The following is a 23,593-nucleotide window of genomic DNA, read 5'->3' on the forward strand; positions in this document are numbered from 1 at the left end:
TTTCCCCACTTGACACTTACAGCCGTTCCAGCTCCTCATCCATGGCTGGGTCGTGCATCAGGTCCCCTTTGTCAGGCAAAGCTCCTGCGAAATAATCGGGGGCCACAGAAGTAATCTGAGTGTCTTTCAGGCAGGCTCAGGTCAGACAGTTCCCAGCAGGGGGCCCTCACCTTCAGGTCTACCTGCCTTGCTGACCCTGGGAGGGCTCATCTAAAAGATCTGAGAAGTGCTCTTTCTAGAATTTTTTTTAAAATTTGAGCACAGTGGACATGGAATGTCTATTAGTTTCTGGGGTTCACCATCTCCATTTCTTATGCTGAGCTCACCACGAGGGCAGCTACCATCTGTCACCACACAACGTTATTACAGTGTCATTGATGATAATCTCTGTGCTGTGCTTTTTATTCCCATGACTTGTTCAAGGGAAAGAGCTCTTAAGAGAAGTTTTAATTTAAGAGAACTGTTACGGGGGCAGGAAGTTGTGGCTACTGCTAGATAAATTTAGTGAACTCACGCCTACCCTCTTCAGGTTGGGGCAGGAACCACAACTATGAGACGTCCCCACACCTCAAGGTCACTGTACACACAGGGCTGTCCCCTTCCAGGACTGGGTGGTGGGTTGTAGGCTGGTGCTGGTGGCTCAGTTCCTTCCTTGAGGCCCCAGGTACTGGGGGCCAGAGATACAGAGTATGTCCAGCTAATCCCCCAAATCAGAAATTAGCCAGTTTTGTGTCCCCCCAGATCAGAGGGAGCCCACTTCAGAGACAGTATGGTCAAAAATGCTGCCTCAGCTCCTCAGAGGCTCTGAGCAGTGAGAAGAGCAGGCTGGGTCAGAACCGGACCGAACTCTTCTGCGTGGCCAGGAGCCGCCAGGCCGGGAGCAGCCCCTGTCTGCCCGGCCATGACTCTCTGAGCTGGTTTTCTCAGCTACAGACTAAACCCTGTCTGCCCGGCCATGACTCTCTCTGAGCTGGTTTTCTCAGCTACAGACTAAAGGGAAAAGGCAAGAGGGGGTGGTCTGGATTCTCACTGGAGCTGATAACAGTGGAGGGCAGGTGGAGCTGAGGTCTGCAGGTTGTTGAGGGAGAAGCTTGCTCGTGGTCAGAATGTCGCTCTGGCAGCTAGCAGTGCTGTCTGTAGAAAGCCTCAATCTTAAACTTACCCATGTGGCTTTAATTCAAGTCCCTGCTTTTCCAAAGCATCCCAGATGATGCCTCCTGGCCCGCTTTTGCTGTTAGTGGTTTTCAAACTACATTCCCCGAGCCGCCTCATTTTGTGTGCGTGCGTGCGTGTGTGTGTGAGTGCCTTGAGGACTAAGGGAACAGGGCAACCCCTCTCCACAGCTGGCTGTGCCCCGAGTATCTCAAGACGGCTTTCCTCACACTGGAGATGCGGGGGAGGGCAGATGCCCCATCTCCCACTCGACCCAGCAGCAAGAAAAGTGGTTGACGGAGTGATCGCCCTTTTTAAAACCCTAGAAAAAGTGAGGGCACGAGGTTGTCCCGGCTTGATCCTGTACTAGTTGCTTTTCCTTTTCCTTCCTATGTGCTGACTGGTGGAAGGGGAGGGAGGGGGCTGAGTTACCCCGGTGTGAAAGGAAACATAAGCCAGTCCCACCCGTTGCCCCCTCACTCCTGACTTCTCACTCCTGTTGGCCTTTCTACTCCGGTCCAGTCAGCACCCTGGGCCACCAGCATCACTTAGTTCAGGGGTCCCTAGAACTGTGCACACCCAGAGCATCAGTTCAGCAAAAGGACGCTGCTAGGCAGCCTGGTGCCTCAGTGGGTCTCAGTCAGTCCTGCTGGGGCTTGCACTCCTGCGTGCATCCCCAGCAGGCTTTGTATCAGGAAAGACCTAAAGCAACTTGGCCTACTGCGGTTAGCATTTAAAAATGTTCAGTTTCCTTCCCTGACGTCCTTCTCTCCCCTGGCAGAAGGAAGGGGACGCTATGTGTGCTTTGGGACTCCGGAAACGGCACACCCGGGTACCTCTGGAAGAGGAAGACAAATAACCCTTCCAGCTCCGCAGGGGGCTCTTCCCATGGGGCAGCAGCAGGTGTGAGAGGGAGAAGAGCAGCGTGGGCGGAGAAGGCCGACCAGTAGGAAGAAACGACAGACAGGAAAAACTGGGCCAGCGCAGGCCTCTCCCCCTATTTTTTGCTCCTTTTCAGATTAATCATTTTTGTCCCCAGCTGGGAAAAAAGGCCGCCTCAGACACACCTTTGCCCTGCTTACAAATGGGATTCAGGTTTCTTTGATATATAATCTCCAAAGCCACTGAGTAAATAGCCCTGTGTCTGCCCAACCTGCAGGCCACTCCCCAGAGCAGAGCTGGGGATTCTATGGGGAGGGGCTGGGCACACCCCTGCCACCGAGAGGCTGCTTCGTGTTGGGGCAGGGACTTGGGTGGGGAAGGCTGTCCCTTCCCACCGGAGTGTGAGAGGCCCAGGAGGGCACGGTCTCTGTTGTGCACGTTCTGGCTCCCCAGGCCTCCGAGGCTGACCTGAGAAGTCAGGGCGGAGATGGTGATGCCCCCTCCTGCACGGACCATGTCTGCCAATAGCCCCCAGCTCCTACGTGGCTTAGGAGGAGGAGAGGGGAGGAGAGGGGAGGCTAGCCGTGGCGGGCTCTGGCTTACCTAGGGCTTGATTGATTCCATGATGCTTTGAAAGAGCCACAAGGAATCCGTAGAAGGTCAGTCTCTGAACGTTGCTTAGTACCTCTTTGACAAGTGCTGGGGGTGGACAGCTGGGAAGGAGAATGCAGAGGCTAGCTTCAAAGACCAGCAAGTCCGACTGCCATCTTTTTATCAGGACTGAGGGACCCGGTCTGCTCCTGGGGCCCTAAACCCCTGGGGGAGCATGGCAGATGTCCAGAAGCAAGGGCTTGACTGGTAAGAGAAAGAGCTGGTGCGCTCCCGAGCTGGTGCTTTCAGTCGGGGTGTGGGAGGAAGGGAATGGCGAAAAGGCAATGAGAGGCAGCCTCTTCTTGGAGGAGGCCCAAACTTGCTCCGTCTCTAAGGAGACCTTGTGCCGCAGAGAGCAGTGTCACCCTCCCTTTCTGTCGAGGGAAGTCTTTCTACAGTGAATGTTTTCCCTTTCTCTCTAAAAAGTCAGGGCCAGTGTCTCTCCTGGCAAGGAGAAGGGGGCCAGGCTGGTCATCTACAGCTCGTCCCACCACGTGGAGGGACCCCTCCCCGAGGGAGCCCCCCGGGAAGCCGTTCGCCCAGTCACAGCCTGGTCTGGGGCAGACGGCACTGTGCCACCATCCAGGACCCCGGCAGCCGGGGGCCAGTGGGAACATCCGTTCCAGAGCCCGCAGCCCAGTCCCTGGGGCTGTGGTGGGGCCCCCACGCCCATCTCTCACCTGTACTTGTGCCGGTCGCACAAGTTCTCCAGGCACTGGGAGAACAGCGAGGCCTCCACTCCCTCCAGCAGGCTCGCCTCACCCAAAGGGGGCCGCTGACGGTGCTGCCCGCTGGATGACGTCGGCACAATCACCGTATTGGGGTTCTTGCCCGCCAGCAGGTCCTGATAGATGGCGGCCACGCTCTCCAGGAATTCTGCATACCGCGATGGGGGAGGGGCACAGGTCAGGCAAGGATGACCCGCGGGGTCCCTTCGCTGCGTCCGCCCGTCCTCCTCTCCCTCAGTGCGCCACCAGCCTCAACGCTTCGCGCATGGTGGCGTGGGAGCAAAGTCCTCCACCTCCTGGGACCAGCGCCCTTAGGAGCGGGGACACCGCTGTGTGTTTCTGGCCCAGCGTCCCCTCCTTGGGGCAGCTGCTCCTAGAGCAGGCAGATGCCCTCTTCCCTACCTTCCAGGCACCCTGTACTCCCTTGTTTTTTGGGTATTTGCTCTGCCTTGCTGGAGTGGAAGATCCTTGAAAAAAGCCAGGGGTTGTGCTTTGTCCCCTTTGTGCCCTAGTATCTAGCACAGTGCTGGGCACATGTGAAGTGCTGGAAATATCTTTTAGAGAGTGGACCTGTGCACACTCGCTCCATCTGGCTGTGAGGCCACCTGCCTCTCTGCCCCAAGAAGGTGTGGGGGAAGGCCAGCGTGGAAGAGAAAGCCTCAAGCTGCTAACTTATTAAGCATTTGAAAGGCAGGTGGGGAAGATTCTCCCAGCTCTTCTCCAGGGTCCAGGAGCTCCCGAGCACTGGGAAGTCGGTGCTGCAGCTGCAGAGAGCAGGTGGCGAGACCCCAGGCTCCAGCCCCTGCCGGACCAGGCCCTTGGGCCGCCATCAAGAAAACAGAATGTGGCGCCTGAGCAAGGCCAAGGCTGGCTGGGGCCACTAGCTGGCATGGAGTCCAGGCTCCAAGGACAGCCTTCTGTTTACTGAAGAGCCCATTTTAAACAAGTCTGTTGACGGACACAGGCAGCAACCTCTGAACCCAGCATCACATGCGATGTCGCCGTGGGCGCCGTGGGAACTGGTGTGCATTTGTATTTATTCCTCTGTTTCTGTGATACCTGATTCCAGAAGGGATGTGAGGACACAGCCGCTGTGTATGGGGAGCAGCATGGGCGGGGGAGACAGGGCTGGTGTCTGCTTATGAAAAGCTGTGCGGGTGGGGAAATGTGTGCTCGCATGCACAAGCCAGGGCCGAGGGAGAGCCCTTTGCTGGCAGTACCAGCGCCGGGCGGCCCGGAGCCCTGGTTTTGGAGGGAGCCCTACATTCAGGTCCGGGCTCCCCCACTTACCAGCTCTGCGACTTCGGCTCCTCACGCCGAAGCGGGTCTCTGAGAGGACCTATCTGCTAGGGCTGTCCTAAGCACTAAAGTCAGGGCTATGCCGGGCACACAGGGAATGTCTGACACACCGTGGACGTGGCGTGGACCTCAGCGCAGCGTGCGCGGTTCCAGTTACTGTCGTCACTTAGGCCGCTTTGCCGCTGCCGGCTGGAAGCGCCGTGCCTTTTCATGTCTCGAGAGGGTAGAGGGAGGCGGCTGTGCAGACCGAATCTTGTGACCACCGGTGGGGACGAGACATCCTGTCCGTGACCCACGGTGAATCACGCCACCGGCGGCAGTGGGGGGATCCATGGGTGCGCCAGGCAGCAGATGGAAAGGACACCAGGGTAGGACAGGCAGACAGGGCCCTGACAGGAGCCCACATGGGGCCCTGGAAGGCTCTCACCTGAGTAGTAAAACTGGATCTGGAAGGCAAAAAGGAAATCTGAAAAAGACATCAGGCAGTCCATGGCGTCATCCATGAGCACGATCCTGAGGGGAAAAGAGGGAGAAAACGTGAGAGAATGTGTGTGGGGGGTGGGGGATGGGGAGCAAGTGAGTGAGCTGTTTTCTGGGACTCCTGTCTTTTGGGGACAGCAAGACATTGGGAGAGGGGTCCCAAAGGCCAGCTCCTCCCCATCACCTCACATGTCCATCAGCGGGGCTCTGCCACCAGACTGCACCGACCACACGGCCCAGGGCAGGCTCCCAGTTCCATCTCTGTGGCACCAGCTAGTGGCTGGAGCATGAGGAGGGAGGAGGGGGGCAGCAAAGAGAGGGTGCAGCTGCCATGCAGCCAGGATTTCTTTTCATATACTTAAGCAGTAAATCCTTTCATCCTGCAGCGAGGACCATTTAGTTCAGAATAAATACAGCTGAGCAGAAAGGCAAAAAGAACAGCCAGGAAGCTTAAAGAAGTCTTGGCAAGTGGCACCGAGATTTAAAAAGCTACCAAGGGCCCAAACAACTTCAGGCACCTCTGTCCTGGGACAGGGATGGCAGACAAGGGAAGAGGGGACAGAGCTGCTGGGCACTCTGCACTTGTGAGGGTCAGAGACACACCCCGTCTTGTGACGCCGGGGGGTCGGGGGGGGGGGCAGCCGTGCAGCTCCTTGATGTCTGCTCCCCCAAGGGGACCGCCCTCTGGGTGTTCCTGTCCAGGCCCTCCCACCTCTTAGGAAGAAAATCATCCGATGACTAAATGATCAGACCAAGGTCATGTTCATACCCTGCTCTGGGCCGCATGCAAGAGGGCATAGGAAGGGAAGGAAATTAGCACACGCTGGGCTCTATCCAGGTGCCAGGCAGGGCACCAAACTGATCTCCTGAAGGGGAGCGGGGCCCCCGATCTGTTTCTGACGGGCCCTCCTGGCTTCATCTTCCCTGTTTTGCAAAGTTGTTTTATTTTGCTGTCTTCGTGTATTTTTTGAAATCTCCCTTCACTGCCTTGCATCAGAGGATCCCCAACCTGGCAGCTGGATCGGCTTCAGAGAGAGCCGGCCCTGCACACCTCTAGGGGTTGGGGTGCTGGTAGAGAGGGGAGAACATCAGGGCCGCTGCAGCTGTGCGAGGCGGCGGGCCCTGCTTCCGGGGGTCCCCGAAGAGAGAAAGCCTTCCTCCATCTAGTCTTTAGTCATAGTAAAGACAACGATAGGAATAGGGGACCCGTACTGAGTACCTACTTCATGGCAGGCCTTGTGCGAGGTATTTAACTATATTAATTTTTATTCTACAACATTCCTATGAGGTAGGTCTTGTAATTATGTACATTTCACATGTGAAGGGACTAAGTCTCAGAGAAGTCAGCTTGGCGAGACCACATAGCTGGGGGGTTTGCTCTACTCCACAGGCCATGGTACTTTCCATTAGGTCACACTGCTTCTTTTATTTATTTATTATTTTTTAAAGAAGATTTTTATTTATTTGAGAGAGAGCAAGTGCGTGCCTACAAGAGCGGGGAGGGGCAGAGGCAGAGGTAGAAGCAGACTCCCCAGTGAGCCGGGAGCTGTACTGGACATGGGGCTCCATCCCAGGACGCTGGGATCATGACTTGAGCCAAAGGCAGACGCTTAATGACTGAGCCACCCAGGCGCCCCTCACACTGCCTCCTTTAAAATAAAGATACAGAATAGAAACATTAACATTTTATTTCTTAATCTATGTGGCTAACTTATTTTCTTTATTTCCACCTATACTTTAAGGCCTTAATATTTCTCATGTATCTCTTGGGGAAGAAAAAAATCTGCCCAACTAGGAGAGTTGAACATTAAAATTCCAACTGGAAAAAAATTCAAGGACGGAGGGCGGACAGAAGCAATGCTGCTGGTAGCCACCGGGGGGCGCCCTGGTCCCTCCATCAGTGGCTGCTGGGACCAAGTGCTGAGCCACATAGCCCAGGTAGTTACCCCCATTTCTCCTAACCTAGGAGAACCCAGGCAGGCAGAAAGGAAAAGACAGAGAGAGAGAGAGAGAGAGGGCACAAAGCCCAGATTCTGATATCTGGATGGGGAGGGAGAGGCGACAGAGGGCAGAGATAAGGCAGGTAGGGCGGGCTGTGGTTACAAAGACATCCAAACTACAAGCGAGCTCTCCCGGAGCGCTCGGGGTGGGGGTGGGGTAGAGTCTCCGCAAAGCTTTTCCAACCCAGGCACAATCGGAGAAGAAGAAGGTCCCTGCAGAGGGAAGCCAGTGACCTTTCCTTCCTGCCCTACCCCCAGGACAGCTAAGAACCCGAATGGCCTGAAGTTAATTACTAGGGAAGAGCACTGGGCTGAGAACGTCCCCAAGCAGGAAACCGCGAAGGGGAGCCAAAGCCTTTGAAGATGTTACTTGGCTTCTCTTCTTTATCATCAACCTGGACCCAGTGCTCCTGTTTATAGCAACGTATTCCTTCTTTCTTCATTTCTTCATTTATATTGCGATACAATTCAAATACCATAAAATTCCCCCTTAAAAACGCACGGTGTTTTTCAGTATGTTCACGAAGTTGTGCAACCATCACCACTGTCTAATTCCAGAAGTTGTAATTCTTGCTAATCAGCATGCTCCCGAGACAGGCCCTGCCACACCAGGGCTTTGAAGCCAATTGCCATAAGCATCTTCCTCTCAGCCGCAGAGAGGACTAGAAGCTGCAAACAGGGCCCGCCCTTCCAGCTTCGGAATGGCCTGCAGCCTTCTGCCGGGGCCATTCTTTTTTTTTTTTTTTTAAGATTTTATTTATTTTATTTAACAGACAGAGATCACAAATAGGCAGAGAGGCAGGCAGAGAGAGAGGGGAGGAAGCAGGTTCCCTGCTGAGCAAAGAGCCAGATGCGGGGCTCGATCCCAGGACCCTAGGATCATGACCTGAGCCGAAGGCAGAGGCTTTAACCCACTGAGCCACCCAGGCGCCCCCTGCCGGGGCCATTCTTAACTGGAAACATTAGCAGCCTCTTTTCAGTTGAGCAGCTGGGGAAGGGGGCAGCGGTCAGAGGGCAGGAGACCCACCATGTGCGTGTGGCAGGCTCCGTGGGAGCAGGGCGGCGCTTTGGTGGACACTGGTCAGGAGGGATCGGCGGGCTGGTTGGGGGAAGCAGACCATGGCGGGGCTCTCTTTCTACTTCTGAGGGACATGTGGCTGGGTCCCAGCAGTGCTTGTGCAGGGGACCGAGGGGTTTTCTCAACTGCGGGCTGTGCGACTGGCTGCCCAAACAGCCCCCTGGATCTCAGCTCTCAGGGACAACAACACTGCTCCCTCTTCCGCTCAGCCTGAGACCTTAAGTCCTGCGGGCTTCCTGGAAGTGGCCTCCCTTGCCTGCCCCACAGCAATCAGTCACCAGGTCCACAGCCCCCTCCGACGCCCACCTCCACTTCTTTCTTGTGGGCCACTGGATGACCTCCTGCCCGGCTTCCTGCCGCGACTCTTGCCTCCTTGTAGTTGACTAGCCACACTGTGGTCACAAAAACTTTTTCTTTAAATGCGGTTTTGAGGGGTGCCTGGGTGGCTCAGTGGGTTAAGCCTCTGCCTTCGGCTGGGGTCATGATCTCAGCTCTCTGGATGGAGCCCCGCATCAGGCTCTCTGCTCAGCGGGGAGCCTGCTTCCCCTTCTCTCTCTGCCCGCCTCTGCCTACTTGTGATCTCTCTCTGTGTCAAATAAATAAATAAAATCTTTTTAAAAAGTGCAATTTTGACCACTTCACAACTCTGTTTAAAGTCCTTCATGGGCTTCCCATTGACCTTAGAACAGGATCCGGCATTCTTAATCTGGCTTATGAGCCCACAGGATCCACTCCCTGGCTCCCCTCATCCCTCTAGGTGTCCTGGAGGCCACAGGCAGCCTCTCCCACTGGATTCTGGTCATACTGACCCGTAACAGCCTTCCCAGTGCTCCTTCCTTCCTCCATACCTTCCGAGCAGCCAGGGCCCCTGCCCTGCACGCCACCCTCCTCACCTACCTGAAGCCCACTCCTTCTTCGCATCGGAGCCTGCAGGCTTCCCCACTCCACACGCAGAGGTAGGCACCCCCTGCTACCAGCTTCCGCGGTTCCCCGGGACCTCCTCGTCCTGTTCATGTCTCTCTTCGCCCCGGGACTCTGAGTTCCACCTGCTCACACCTGTGTCCCTCAGGCGTGGCTTGACTCCAGGGTCTGGCACGTGCAGGGCCCATAGTAGGCGCCTGGCAAATATTTGTCGAATGAAGGAAAACATGAATACATGCGTGGGGAGGGCCACGGTTCCCTTTTCCTTTCCCCTGGCCAGCTGACATCTGAATTCGCCATTCAGTCTGAAGAGTCCACTGAAGAGGAACAAGCTAGGGTCATGGGACAGGGGCGGCGAGTCCCAAACCACCGCGTCAGACAGATGACTGCATGTAGATCCTTCAGCTTAGGAGCAAAGACTCAGGAAGAAGTGTGGGTTGAGACCCGACTCTTCTTTTTTTATGGGGAGGGGTGGGCAGAAGGAGAGGGACATAGAGAATCCCAAGCAGGCCTCCATGACCCTGAGATCGTAACCTGAGCTGAAGCCAAGAGCCAGACGCCCAGGCGACCTGAGACCTGACTCTTGAAGACTGGCCTCTGAGGAAGATGTGACAGGGACCTGAAGTCCGGCCCTAGATGACCTTCCAGCTGCTCAGCTCTGTGATTACAGCTGCTCTGTGAAGGAGTGAGCGGCCTGTGGCAGTGGCTCCTACTTCCCCAAAGCACGAAGGAGCTTCTTCCAGCTTGGACAGAGTGTGTGGTCCCAAGGGTGGGACAGAACGAGCAGCTTTTCTGTCAGTGCTGGTTCCGTAATTTGCTGTTTGGAGGGCCCGTGGCTGCAGAAACGCCTCAGAGACTTACACAAAGAAGCTTTTAGAAACATTACATGTTGCATTGTCCATCTCCAAACGAATGCTCGGACCCATGAAAACGTCTGGGTCTCTGGCAGTGGAATCTTGGCAAAACTGTGGGAAAAAGCAGGCAGGAGGTGACAGGCCTGTCTTTGTCTTTGGTGACAGGGACCGCCCCAGGTTGTAGGCCTTGCTTCCCACAGGCAGCTTCTTCAGCCTGGGCTCACACTTGTCACTGCTGCCAGAGGGCTCATGAAGGAATCGCCTGGAAACCAGGTCATCCCCATGTGCTGTTTTCCAGTTGATGGCAGTTGGCTCCGCACCCCTCGCCGCCAGAGGCCTCCTGCTAACGTGCCAGCTGCTCTGACACCTGGAGAAGCCTGGCGGCCACTGCTTTGAGGTGGAGCCAACAGGGAACCGTTGCCAACAAGAGTGTGTACGGACTGTGGAAGGTTCCTTGCAGGCCGTGCCGCAAGTCTGGAGAGGGGGCTGTGGGAGAGATGTCAAGGCAGTGCCGTTCAGGTGCGCTCTGAGTGGAACCATGTGGAGGGTGGAGTCTGGGGCAGGCAACCTTCTGGAATGAAGAAGGGACACTTGGCAGGGTCAGGGCTAACCCCGAGAGGGCCGGCCCTTCTCTCCCTCCCTTGCCTACTTCCAACAGCTGGGACGGGCTGGCTGCCCCGGGGTTAAGGGGGGCGCCGAGGAAGGGACAGCTTTCAGTCCGAACCTACTGACTTGCCAACTTTCTGTCCACCCCAAGGGTCAGTGTCCCCGGACTCATGGTGTGAGCTGCCCCGGCCTGCCTGGGGATCTGCGTTGCCAGCAGCCGGGGGAAGGGAGGCCAGCTCCACTGCTCCCTGGCCTCATTATCGTGTTTTTCTGAGCATCTGTGTCCTCGTCTGAAGAGAGGAGCTGATCGCAGCTCCCACTTCATAGGATTCTGGTGAAAAGTCCATATGAGGCTGCACTGTGTTTTGTGTGTAATGAACACTCAAAATAAGCGTGAGTTGCTATCAATAAGTGTATTCCAGTTGGCTGAAGGTGCTGGAAGAGCTCAAAATAGCAAATAAAAATAGAGCTTGGAGGAAGCGAGTGCTACCAGTGCCCAGCCACACGGAGGCTGTCGGGCGGAAGCCAGCTATCTAGTTTCGAGCCCACTTTGGGGGGAAGCCGGTCCTCAGCCAGAAAGAAGAGCCACCATCCATGAAGGCACGTCTTTTGGAGGTCAGACGCCCGGGGTCTGTCATGGGTGAAGCGGGTCCCCCAGCGTGCTGGGACTCACGGTGCATCGGCGGGCTGTGCCTTCAGATCCCCGAGTGAGGATGAAACCATGTGCGGGCCACCTCCTGTGGCTGGGGGGGAAGAAGCTGCTGCTGAGGCTTCCAGGGACACTTCCTTTGGGTCATCTCTCTTCTGGTCCGTGGGGGGTGCACCCTCATACTGCATGAGTTGCCAGGGTCGTCTGGGTCCCTGCTTTCCCCTGGCTTTAGCCTGCACCTCTAGGGTATCCCGAACCCCACCTGCCTGGCAGTGCCTAAGCAGCTTGATCCAGAGAGCGGGGACAATCGAACAACAATGGTTAATATTCATTAGGGCCTTACTGTGTCCGTTAGCGACACCCTTAACAGTAAGGAACATACAGCTGTCATTTCTTCTCATATCAATCCTAGGAGGTGAGCTCAAGGAGTATCCTCACTGAGAACACACAGGTTCAGAAAGATTCAGAAACCTGGCCAAGGTCACAGGTCAAAATGCAAGAGCTGAAAATTCCAACACAGGTCTCTGACCCTAATCGCAGCTGCACCCGGAAAGAACACGGAGGCTCTGTGCTGTCTAGTGGCAGTCACACCTTCCACTGGGGGCGCTGTCCCTTCTGCCACTCCCGGAGGGGTTTGTTCGCAGTGTAGAGTACTTGCCTGCTATTGGGCGGGGAAACTGAGGCCCCGTGCTGTTTCTCCCTGGCAGAGCTTGAAGGCCCAGGCTCGGCCATTTTAACCCCATTATCCCCGCCCCTCCCAAGGAGCCCGGCTGCTGGGGGCCAACTGTTTCACGCTCTTAGGATGAATGCCAAATCCAACGCATGGCCTCGTAGGACCCTCATTTCCTCTTCTGGTCCCCAAACTCCTCAAACTCCAGAACCACTGGCTTCTTGAAGCTCCTCTAGGTCATCACTGGTGATAGCCTGGCATCTCTTCCAGGCTGCTTATTTCCCTCTCACTGCTCTTCCTGCCTCCATCACTCCCGGCCTCATCCTACCCATCCCTTTTGTTTTACTTTATTTATTTTAAGATTGTATTTATTTGACAGAGAGAGAGAGAGAGAGCACAAGCAGGGGGAGTAGGAGAAGGAGAAGCAGACTTTCCGCTGAGCGGGCAGCCTGATGTAGGGCTCCATCACAGGACCCTGGGATCGTGACCTGAGCCAATGGCAGATGCTAAACCGACGGAGCCACCCAGGCACCCACCACAACAAAAAAGAAAGTTGTGAACTTTTTAAGATTTGCTTAAGTTGCCTCAATGTGATGGGACCAATTTGTACACCACCAGCACTTTCTGAGAGTTTGCCAACCTCCCCAATGCCTGTGCTACCAGACTTTGGAATTTAAAACTTTGGTCATTTGATGTGAGGTGGCATTTTGATTTAGTTGGCATTTCCCTGATTCCTAGTGAGTTTGGGCATGAAAATGTGTGCATATGCTTAGGAGCTGTTAGAGTTTTCTGCGTCTGCTCAGATAGGCCTTGGATAATGGTTTGGATAATTTTTCAACTTCTTTGTCTTTTCCTTATTGATTTTTAGGAGTTCTTCATAAAAACTTTTTTAGACTAACAATTCTGCATACCAGTCTATTGTTAATTATACACCAAAATATCCTTTTTTAGTCTCTGACTTATCTTTCAACTTTGTTTATGCTTTCATTGAGCAGAAGATTTTAAATCTTTTTTTTTTTTTTTAAAGATTCATTTACTTATTTCAGAGAGAGAGAGAGGGCAGGGGGGAGGACAGAGGGAGAGAAAATCTAAGCAGACTCCCCACTGAGCACAGATTCCCACGTGGGGCTCAGTCTCAAGAGCCATGAGACCACGATCTGAGCCCAAACCAAGAGTAGGACGCTTAACTGACTGAGCCACCCAGGTGCACCTTGACTTCCTGGATCTTAAGAATTCTTTTACCTGCTAGCCATACATATATTTTCCTCTCTTTTGTAAGTCTTGTAAGTATAGTTTTGCCCTCCACACATAGGTCTGTCATTTATGTGAAAGTGGCTTCTGAATATGATATGAAATAGGAAGCTAACTTTATTTTTTTCTATATGAGTAACCAATGCCGCATCAATGCTTATTGAATTATCTTTTCCCCTAATCCTCTGCAATAATACCTTTTTATATATCAAGTTTTTATAAATGTGTGGGTTTGCTCTGGTCTGCTATGATGCCTTTGTCTGTCCTTACTCTAGGACCATACTATCTTAGCTATGATGGCCTCATAACTAAGTCTTGATAGCTGTTAGGATGTGTTTGTCTCTTACTAATCCATTAGGCCACAAATTCAACATCTCTTCCTCCCGGAAAAGCCTTTCATGATTCCCCAGGTTAGGTCTCATCTCCTCTGTGTATGTTCCTACAGCACTCGGCACTTCATTTACGTAACGTCTGTGGCTCTGTCAGCTTGTAAGATCCTTGAGGCGTAGAATGACATCTAATTTGCCTGCCGTTAGCCTCTCCACAAGCATAATGACCAGCACATAAGAGACACTTGATAAATATTTGGTGAATGAAACAATGGAGACGGAAAAGATGGCCTGTTTTGGCAAAAGACCTTTTGGGGGCAAGCTGGGGAAGACATCTAGGCAGAAAGATATCGCCAGGCAGAGGCATAAAGAAAGACACCAAGAAAGCATAAAGTGGTCTCCTCCATGCATAGCGTTAAGTCTGGAAGGTAGCAGATGCTCACGAAACATTTGAACAATGAATTTGGCTATCACTCCCTATTCATTCATTATAATTTTTAAAAATAGGTGATATTTTTTGACAGCCATGTGACAGGCATTTTACATGCATTATTTCATTAAGTCCTAAAAACTATTTTACGGGGCAGGTGTTATCATTGTTTCCATTTTACAGATGAAGAAACTGAGGCTTAGAGAAATTGCTCTGTGTCATAGGCCAGGAAGTGAAGGAACTGGGATTTGGGTTCAGAGCTGTCTGGCTCCAGCACCCGAGTCCCTCACTGTTAGGTATCCAGCTTCTGTGACACAGCGGTCAGCTGAAAATGACCCTCTTAAACGGGGGTGAGTTGCTATGTCTAGAACCAGATTCTTTAGGAGCTTGTGTGTTCAGATCACTGTGTGTATTTAGCACATAACCATGATAAAAGAGGTTCCCGGTTAAACATGTATTACTCACCAGGGAATCTGGCCTTCAGTAAGAAGTGAGTTAAATCGTGTTTTATTTATTTTTTATTTTTTTATTTTTTTTAAACACCTACCTTTTTAAAAAAATATATTTTTATTTATTCATTTGGCAGACAGAGAGCACAAGTAGGCAGAGAGGCAGGCAGAGAGAGAGAAGGAAGCAGGATCCCCACTGAGCAGAGAGCCCAATGCAGGGCTCAATCCCAGGACCCTGGGATCATGACCTGAGCCGAAGGCAGACTTTAACCCACTGAGCCACCCAGGAGCCCCTAAATCGTGTTTTAGATGACAAGAGAGAGAAGGAACTGTAATTCCTTTGGGTGCAATCAATTCTAAAATGCCAGGATGAGGGGCACCTGGGTAGCTCCGTCGGTTAAGCTGCTCCCTTCGGTTCAGATCATGATCCCAGGGTCTTGGGATCGAGTCCCGCATTGGGCTCCTTGCTCAATGAAGAGCCTGCTTCTCCCTCTCCCTCTGCCTGCTGCTTCCCCTCTCTTAATCTGTCAAATAAATAAATAAAATCTTAAAAAAAAAATAAAATGCCAGGATGAGACTGGCCCGTGATGCCCTGAGTCAGTACTCTTCCCAGTGTCGTCCCAGACGGTCGGCATCACCTGGGAAACTCCTGGATTATGAATTTTAGAGCCCCACCTCAGATCTGCCAAACTCCGGGGATGGAGTGCGCCATCTGGGGTTTCATAAGCCCTGCAGGGGACCCTGTGTCACTTGCACCTTGAATGGGTTCCAGGGGTGATGGTCCCCTTGGCACAGGAGGGAGGAGGCTAGAGTCTGCACACTAATCACCGGCAGTTCTCTCTTTACAGACTTTCTGTCATATGCATATTATTTTCTGACTGTTCTGAAATGAAAAAAGGCCAGAAAAATTGCCTTAGGGAGCTGAGGAAATTCTTGTTTATTTTATAAAAATCCGGTAATAATAATGCCAACATTATTTTAACAGCAAGAAACTATTATATATTGAGTGTAAGCAATATATATATATATATATGAAACAAAATTCTATATATGTGTATATATATAATTTACATATATATATAATCTTATATAACTATATATAATATAAACACATACATACAATTTTGTTGTTGTGAAAACTTACACCACCCTATGAGTTAGTTACTATTATTCCCCATTTTACAGATACGGAAACAAGGCTTAGAGAAGTTATGAGAAATCCTCAAGCTCATCCAGTTAAAAGTGCTCCAGTGGCATGGACCCCCCAGGTCTTTCCAAGGCCATGATGCCTGTGCTCTTACAGGTCAGGGTTAGTACTACTACTTCCAACACTGAAAGTTTACTCTGTGCCAGGCATTCCTTTAAGCACATGACATACTTCTTCAATAATTACAACTATTATTATTTCCATTTGACAAATGAGGAGATAGAGGCTCAAAAAAATTAAATAACTTTCCCAAGGGCACAAGCTGGTAAACTGTGAAACCAGGATTTGAACTCAAGAAGTCTGGCTCCAACTGCATGCTCCTTGCCTTGGGGAAAGCCTCCCAGCGCATGGAGGATGGAGACAGAGGTTAATGCTGCCGCCGCTGCAGGAATGCATGAGACAGAGGGCATCTGTGGCTAGGCCCATCCTGCATCCCATTTGCTGTCTTTCCTTTCCTGTGCTTCCTGCTCGCACCTGCTGCCCCCTCCACCCGGCCCCAGTGCTTGTGGCCTATAAGTCAGGCAAATGTGGAGACACCGTGCCCCCAAACAGGCTCTGGTGCCCAGCTGTTGTGGATGACATTCTCCTCCGCATGCATCATCACAGACTGGAGCCTCCTTCTGTGGCCTGTCCCCAGACCTCAGGGCTCCAAATTAAGGGAGCCCAACCATGAGATGGGAGAGTGCAAGGCCTCTTCTAGCAATAGGAATTGCCTTGGAGGCCCAATCACCCCCCACTGTGATTTTGATCAGAATCCTGGCCTTGTATGTGAGGAAGTTGGGATCGTGACCTTCAGGACAAAATAAGAATAGCCTAAACAATTAAAGAACACTTTCTGGGATACATACAACTTTTTCTATACACACACCAGCTGGAGCGGAGTGGGTAAAAAATGGCATTGGGGAGGCGGGGTTGACACAGAAGCCTGAGACACAGGGAGCCAACAAACTTCTCCCAGGTCTGAATTCACCTCTAATTTCATAGCCAGGATCCTGAGGATGGTCCTAGGCCCTTCTGTTGTTTAACTTTGCATCCCCAGAACCCCTCGCACTGCTACTGACGAGGACTGGCTATAGTGCTTCCTCCTCAGATGGAAAGTCTGAATTTCCTATCTCACATCAGGTGTCTTGGTGAGGAGGGGATGAGCTTTACTTACATACCGGTTAGTATGAGTAATTGTAAGAATCTGTGAATTGGAGATGGCTGTGTTACTTCTACTGTAAACTCGAGGGCTTACATGTATCAAATTGTTGGGAAGGGAATGGGAGTGGGTGGGGCAACTACAATGCTATGGCCACTGGGGGATGAAAATCGTTTGGAAGGTCACCCTCATTAACTTGCCACCCACCTTTCAGAAAAGGAAGACAGAAGCCAAGGGGAGATGTCACAGAGTGGTGGCAGGCAGTGATGGAGCTCAAGTGGTCTTCTTCTAAGCCCAATGCTAAGCTCATTGAAGAGCAGGAACTGTATCTGCTCGTCACTGTACCCCCAGTATGCGTGAGAGCTCCTAGCATGAAATCAGCCCTTAAGAAACATTGGACATTCAAAACCACAATGAGATACCACCTCACACCAGTCAGAATGGCTAAAATTAACAAGTCAGGAAATGACAGATGCTGGCGAGGATGCGGAGAAAGGGGAACCCTCCTACACTGTTAGTGGGAATGCAAGCTGGTGCAACCACTCTGGAAAACAACATGGAGGTTCCTCAAAATGTTGAAAATAGAACTACCCTATGACCCAGCAATGGCACTACTGGGTGATCCGAAGGGGCACAAACGTAGTGATCCGAAGGGGCACGTGCACCCGAATGTTTATAGCAGCAATGTCTACAATAGGCAAACTATGGAAAGAACCTAGATGTCCATCAACAGATGAATGGATAAAGAAGATGTGGTATATATACACAATGGAATACTATGCAGCCATCAAAAGAAATGAAATCTTGCCATTTGCGATGACATGGATGGAACGAGAGGGTATCATGCTTAGCGAAATAAGTCAATCAGAGAAAGACAACTATCATATGATCTCCCTGATATGAGGAAGTGGAGATGCAACATGGGGGGTTAAGGGGGTAGGAGAAGATGAAACAAGATGGGATTGGGAGGGAGACAAACCAAAAGTGACTCTTAATCTCACAAAACAAACTGAGGGTTGCTGGGGGGAGGGGGGTTGGGAGAAGGGGAGTTGGGTTGTGGACATTGGGGAGGGTATGTTCTATGGTGAGTGCTGTGAAGTGTGTAAACCTGGTGATTCACAGACCTGTACCCCTGGGGATAAAAATATATGTTTATAAAAAAAAAACTAAGGAAATCTGGGGGAAAAAAAAAAGAAACATTGGATGAAATGAACTACTGGCCCCTGCTACAACAGGGACGAACCCCGAAAACATGATGCCAACTGAAAGAAACTAGTCGCAAAGGAACGCAAATTGGATGAATTTATTTTAAAGATCTAGAACAGGCACATTTATAGAGACAGGAAGCAGATTAGTGGTTGCCCAGGGCTAGGGATGAGGGAGGGACTGAGGAGTGATGGCTAAGGGGTGCAGGATCTCTTCTGGGGATGATTAAAATGTTCTAAAATTGACTGTGGTGATGAATCCAAATATCCTCTGTGAACATACTAAGAGCCATCGAATTTTGTACTCTAAGTGGGTGAATGACATGGTATGTGAATTGTATCCCCAGAAACTGTGAAAAAGTTGTGATGAATTGGGCGCCTGGGTGGCTCAGTGGGTTAAGGCTCTGCCTTCAGCTCAGGTCATGATCTCAGGTCCTGGGATCGAGCCCCGCATCGGGCTCTCTGCTCAGCGGGGAGCCTGCTTCCTCCTCTCTCTCTGCCTGTCTCTCTGCCTACTTGTGATCTCTATCTGTCAAATAAATAAATACAATCTTTAAAAAAATTGCGATGACTATATAAATGAATGGACAAATGAATATAGGATACAGTTGCTGACTTTTGTTCTTAGAGTTACTTAGAACCATGGACTATTAGAACCATGTAAATTCCTGATAAGGGAGATCGCTCCTATGTGCATTCAGTCGGGAGACACGTATGGAATGTGTAGCGTGTACCTGGGTACTAGGTGCTCTGCTGAGCAACAGGGGTCCCGCAGCAGCCAAGACTGGCAGAGACCGCACCTGCCCCCATGGAGTGCACACAAATGTACTCTTCCTTTCCTCCTTTTCTCTAGGAATTTTTTAGTTAGAGATCATGGTTGATTTTTATCATTCAGTGATGTGGAAATCATAGTACAATCTTTAAGAGTACTGAGTTTCCCCCCCCAAAATTTTGGGGCTGAATCTTCCTTAAAATGACCTGACCCCCAAGGGGAGCTATCATTGGAAATCTGAAGGTAACTCTACTTGGCTGTTTTTACTTACTTATTTATTTTTAAAAGACTTTATTTATTTATTTGACAGAGAGAGAGAGAGAGAGAGAACACAAGCACATAAGCCGGGGGGGGGCAGGGACGAGGAGAAGCAGGCTCCCCGCTGAGCAAGGAGCCTGATGTGGGACTCCATCCCAGGACCCTGGGATCATGACCTGGCCGCCTTTAAATTGCAAAAGATAATCTCCCACATTTTATTTTCAACTAATCTAAATCTCCTTTGGCTGGCAGGCAAGTTAAAATGATAAAAGCTTAACTGCAGATTTGGCCAGTGGCCAACTGGCCCCAGAAGAGTAAGTATCCACGGAACAATGAGGAGAAGATTTGGGGGCGCAGGATCACAAAACATGTTTTGCACGTGACCAGCAAAATCAGCCCATGAGCCGTGAACTGCAGAACAGCCTGTCCCAGTGTGAGGCTGGTGCCCGATGCTGGTGGCAGAGGACTAGCTGGTGGAGGAGCTGGTTGGCTTATTTTAGAAGGACTAGATGGTTCTTGGGGTAGTGCAGCCAATGCAGTTGTGGTTTCGCTGGGTTGAACCACCACACAGAAATGATTTCACCATATGAGCAGGTAAGAGCATGAGGAGGTTAAGAGCAAAGTCTCTGGATGCAGGCAGCCTTGGGTTCAAGTGATGCCTCGCTACTTCCAAGCTTTCAGTAAATTCAGGCCACCTCTTTAAGCCTCTGCTTCCTATTTTTTTTTTTTTAATTGAGTTACATCAGTTTCCTCTTCAGTATAAAAGGAAGGTAACAGATCTTGTAAGGATCTAGTGAGATAACTAAAATAAATGAATTTAAATGAGACAATGAAGGTAAATGCATATATTATGATTTAGGTAAGATGGGCATTTCAGAAACTATTATTTAAGGCTTTACTTTTTTAGAGCAGTTTTTGGTTCATGGCAACGTGGAGGGGAAGGTGCAGAGCCTCCTCCGCTCCACATCCCGCACTGCGCCCGAGTGCGACGTTCCACAACTGATGAGGCTACACAGACACGTTGTCACCCGAAGTCTGTACTTTACGTTACCTTCGCTCCTGCAGTTGTATGTTCTATAGCTTTGGACAAACGCATAATAAGGACGGGTATCCATCACATCTAGTACAATATCGAGTGTTTTCCTAAACGTCCTCTTTTCCAGCAATTTTAGACAACACAATTTTTGAAATCCTTCCATTTGTCACCTTAGCTCAAATTCCGTGTTAAGGAAAAGTTAACGACGGCATAGTCCAAAGACTTCACTTGGTTAAAAAAATGAGTGACTATGAAGCCAAACGCAGAAATGAGGGGTTCTAAACTATTTCTGCCAAGTCTTCTTGGTTCTGGACAAATCTTAAAAATCTTTTAGCAGAAATAATACAATTCCCCTTTCCCTCACATGGGCTTTACCACCTTTGTGCCTTTCCAGTCTCCAACCTTAATCCTCTCCACTTGTCGCTGCCAACTCTTGCCCCTTCTCTTCTCAGAATATCCTCTAGAGGTTTCTCATTCTCTCTCTCTCTCTGTGTGCGTGTGTGTGTGTGTGTGTGTGTCTGTGTCTGTGTCTGTGTGTCTGTGTTTGCCTCTTCATCTCGCCACCCCTCAACTCTATCTGTAGACCCGAAGTCTCCCCACAGAAACCACAAAGGATCATTTGGTTTCCCTTTGGCAACGGCAGAAAGGGAGTATTACGTTTTGGGGCAAATCCCAAATAGACCCCCGACAAATGCCAGTTTCTCCCTAATGGTTTTTTAGTCTACCTAATGGTTTGTTTGTTTGTATACATTTCAGGTTTCTCTATGAAGCCCTGGCGCACAGAGGGCTGAGCTGGCTTCTAGAGCCCAGGGACGTACCTGGCCGCTTTCTGAGTGAGCTCCAGTGGGAAATCCGGGCACAGCAGTTGCAGCAAACAGTGATACTCTCTCATGGTCAGCAAATCTGAAGTTGAAATGGAGAGGAACACGTTAGGTGTCTGTGTGGGAAGGCATTGGTCTCTGGCTCATTCCTGGTTTCAGACCTCGTAGTGGTAGAGCTCCTCTTACGAAGGTGGGTCAGTGTTAGGGGTGCACTAGCCACCAACCTCCAGCGGTGAGATTTTTAAGTTCACTGTTTCTACGAAGGTCTTCCTGGGTGGAAAGTACCCAGCTACAACACTTTGGCTAGAGGAGCTTCACTGGTTTGAAAAATGGTTGGGCAAGAAGGGAACAAGAGGAGTACCTTGATCAGCCTTCTTAGTTTGGTTTTCCTTGTGTATGAAAACCCACAAGAATGAGCCGTTTCAAAGCTGGTTAAATCTGCTGAAAGAATCTGGCATGGTAACGTTCACCACAACATGCCCAAAGACCATCCACAGAATATCTGGAAGCACTAGTAAGGCAAACTCAGTCTTAGAATATATGGAGAAGAATACATCATAGCAACCCACAGGCCTTATTACTCTGTCATCTAGGATTGCACACAATCTGGTCATCCTGTTATAAGAAGCCAAGACAAATGCTCAAGATACACGATCAAGGCAACCAAACAGTTCCTGATATACAGAAGCAGTGCTCTGGGGGAGATGAGCCAGGATGAGGCTCTGTTAGCCCATCAGAAAACCCAGAGAGGTAAATCTCGGGATCCCAAGAGAGAGGACATACACTGATGTGTAAAGATTGTTTTGCTACTGCATGGATCAAAGCCAAAGATTTTAGATCAGTCAGGTGGCGGCAATCCACAAGTACTCTGTACACCAAAGCATTTCACATACAGGAGGACAAGCTAATGGTAAAGCAGGAGCAAGCAACCTGGAAGCCATCCTAACTGGGAGAATGAGTGAGAAAAGGGAATCCAAAGGCCATGGCCACATTTAGGGAATGAAGATGATGATCATAGGCACTTGGTTTCTTTGGACCTAAGTTAGCCCAAGCCACAGGAATCCAGATCTCCTGCCCTGCTAGTTTGGTTGATGCTTTTCCAAGATAAAAACCCCAAGTCTCCAGGGAGAGGCCTGGGCTCCTACTACTTTTTCATCAAAGCTCAATTCAAGGTGGGGGCAGAGAGTTAGACTAACCACACCGCCAGAATCAGGGACACCAAAGCAACAGACTCAGCGTCAATGTAGGTCAAAGGATCAAGATGGCTTTTGTGGCCTTCGTCTTGGCCACAATGGGGTGTGCACTTTCCTCTCCTAACTTGTCTGACCTCGGGCACAGCCTGGTTGGAGGTTTTGTTCTCCAAGGGATGGAAGAAGAGCCCCTCGTGGTCTCAGAGATTTGAGGTAAGGGGCAGGAAAGGTGAAGGCAGGGGAGAAAAGCTATGGAGTCTAATGGGTTCCCACATTATTCTCACTCCAGAACTCCCTGTATAAAGAGGAGGGATTTCTGGCAGGAAGTAAATCCAGGAATACCTTGGAGACACTGTGGGTTTGGTTCAGATCCCCTCAATAAAGCAAATATCTCAATAAAGCGAATCAAATGAATTTTTAGTTTTCCAGTGCATGTAAAAGTTACGGTTACACTAAACTGTAATCTATTGAGTGTGCAATAGCATTATGTATAAAAATAGTACATACCTTAACTTAGAAATATTTTATTGCTAAAAAATGCTAATCATCGGAGCGCCTGGGTGGCTCAGTGGGTTAAAGCCTCTGCCTTCAGCTCAGGTCACAATCCCAGGATCTTGAGATCGAGCCCCACATCGCGGGCTCTTTGCTCAGCTGGGAGCCTGCTTCCCCCTCTCTCTCTGCCTGCCTCTCTGCTTACTTGTGATCTCTCTCTCTCTGTCAAATAAATAAATAAAATCTTTAAAAAAATGCTAATCATCATCTGAGCTTTCAGCAAGTTGTAATCACTGATCACAGATCAGCATAACGTTAATGAAAAGGTTTGAAATATTTTGAAAAATTACCAAAAATAATTTGAAGAATTACCAAAACATGGCCCAGAGACGCGAAGTGCAAATGGTGTTGGAAAAATGGCGCTGATCAACTTTCTCAATGCAGGGTTGCCATCAACCTTCAATGTGTAAAAAATGCAATGTTGGCAAAGGACAAAGCTGCCTGCAAAGGAAGGTTCTATCTTTGAATCATCATTGCTTTCCTAAGCTAAGCTTTGGTGGACGTATCTAATATCATTTTTGGGGGTCCAAGTGTTTCACAGAAATCCACATTTGTCCCTCCCAAATTACCTACAAGATATCCTTGGGAAGATAAACCAGGTAAAGGAAAATGAGAAGTCCAGAGAACTGTGGAACTCTCATATTCGTCAAGAAAAGACAAAGCTGGTCATCAGTTTCACAGTTTCAGCCTCCTGGTTTCCAGACCCTCAGCTTTCTTTAGGATTTTTTTTTTTAAGTTTTTTAATTTATTTGACAGACAGAGATCACAAGCAGGCAGAGAAAGGAGGAAGCAGGCTCCCCACCGAGCAGAGAGCCCCATGCAGGGCTCGATCCCAGCATCCTGGGATCATGACCTGAGTTGAAGGCAGAGGCTTTAACCCACTGAGCCACCAAGGCACCCCAAGGATCTTGATGATATAACTCATGTAGTTCAAATGCTTGCTTTCAAGGGCAGAAGAAAAACACAAAAATCATTCTGTATT

General features: G+C 50.3%; 1 protein-coding gene across 4 annotated transcripts in view; it reads right to left on the minus strand.

Annotated features, from left to right (window-relative positions):
* The window catches only part of CUNH11orf49 (chromosome unknown C11orf49 homolog), a 189,536-nt gene that overhangs the window by 3,680 nt on the left and 162,263 nt on the right, over positions 1-23,593 (minus strand). For all 4 annotated transcript variants that reach the window (XM_013061718.2, XM_004763113.3, XM_013061717.2 and 1 more), the window contains 5 exons: positions 20,867-20,951; positions 5,140-5,225; positions 3,366-3,561; positions 2,638-2,747; positions 21-84 (listed from right to left, as the gene is read on the minus strand). In XM_013061718.2, coding sequence (XP_012917172.1) covers positions 21-84; positions 2,638-2,747; positions 3,366-3,561; positions 5,140-5,225; positions 20,867-20,951 — 541 coding nt within the window. The remainder of the gene's footprint in view (positions 1-20; positions 85-2,637; positions 2,748-3,365; positions 3,562-5,139; positions 5,226-20,866; positions 20,952-23,593) is intronic.

Source organism: Mustela putorius, unplaced genomic scaffold, assembly GCF_011764305.1.
Source record: "Mustela putorius furo isolate JIRA1106 unplaced genomic scaffold, ASM1176430v1.1 tig00003859_pilon_pilon_pilon, whole genome shotgun sequence".
Classification (NCBI taxonomy): domain Eukaryota; kingdom Metazoa; phylum Chordata; class Mammalia; order Carnivora; family Mustelidae; genus Mustela; species Mustela putorius.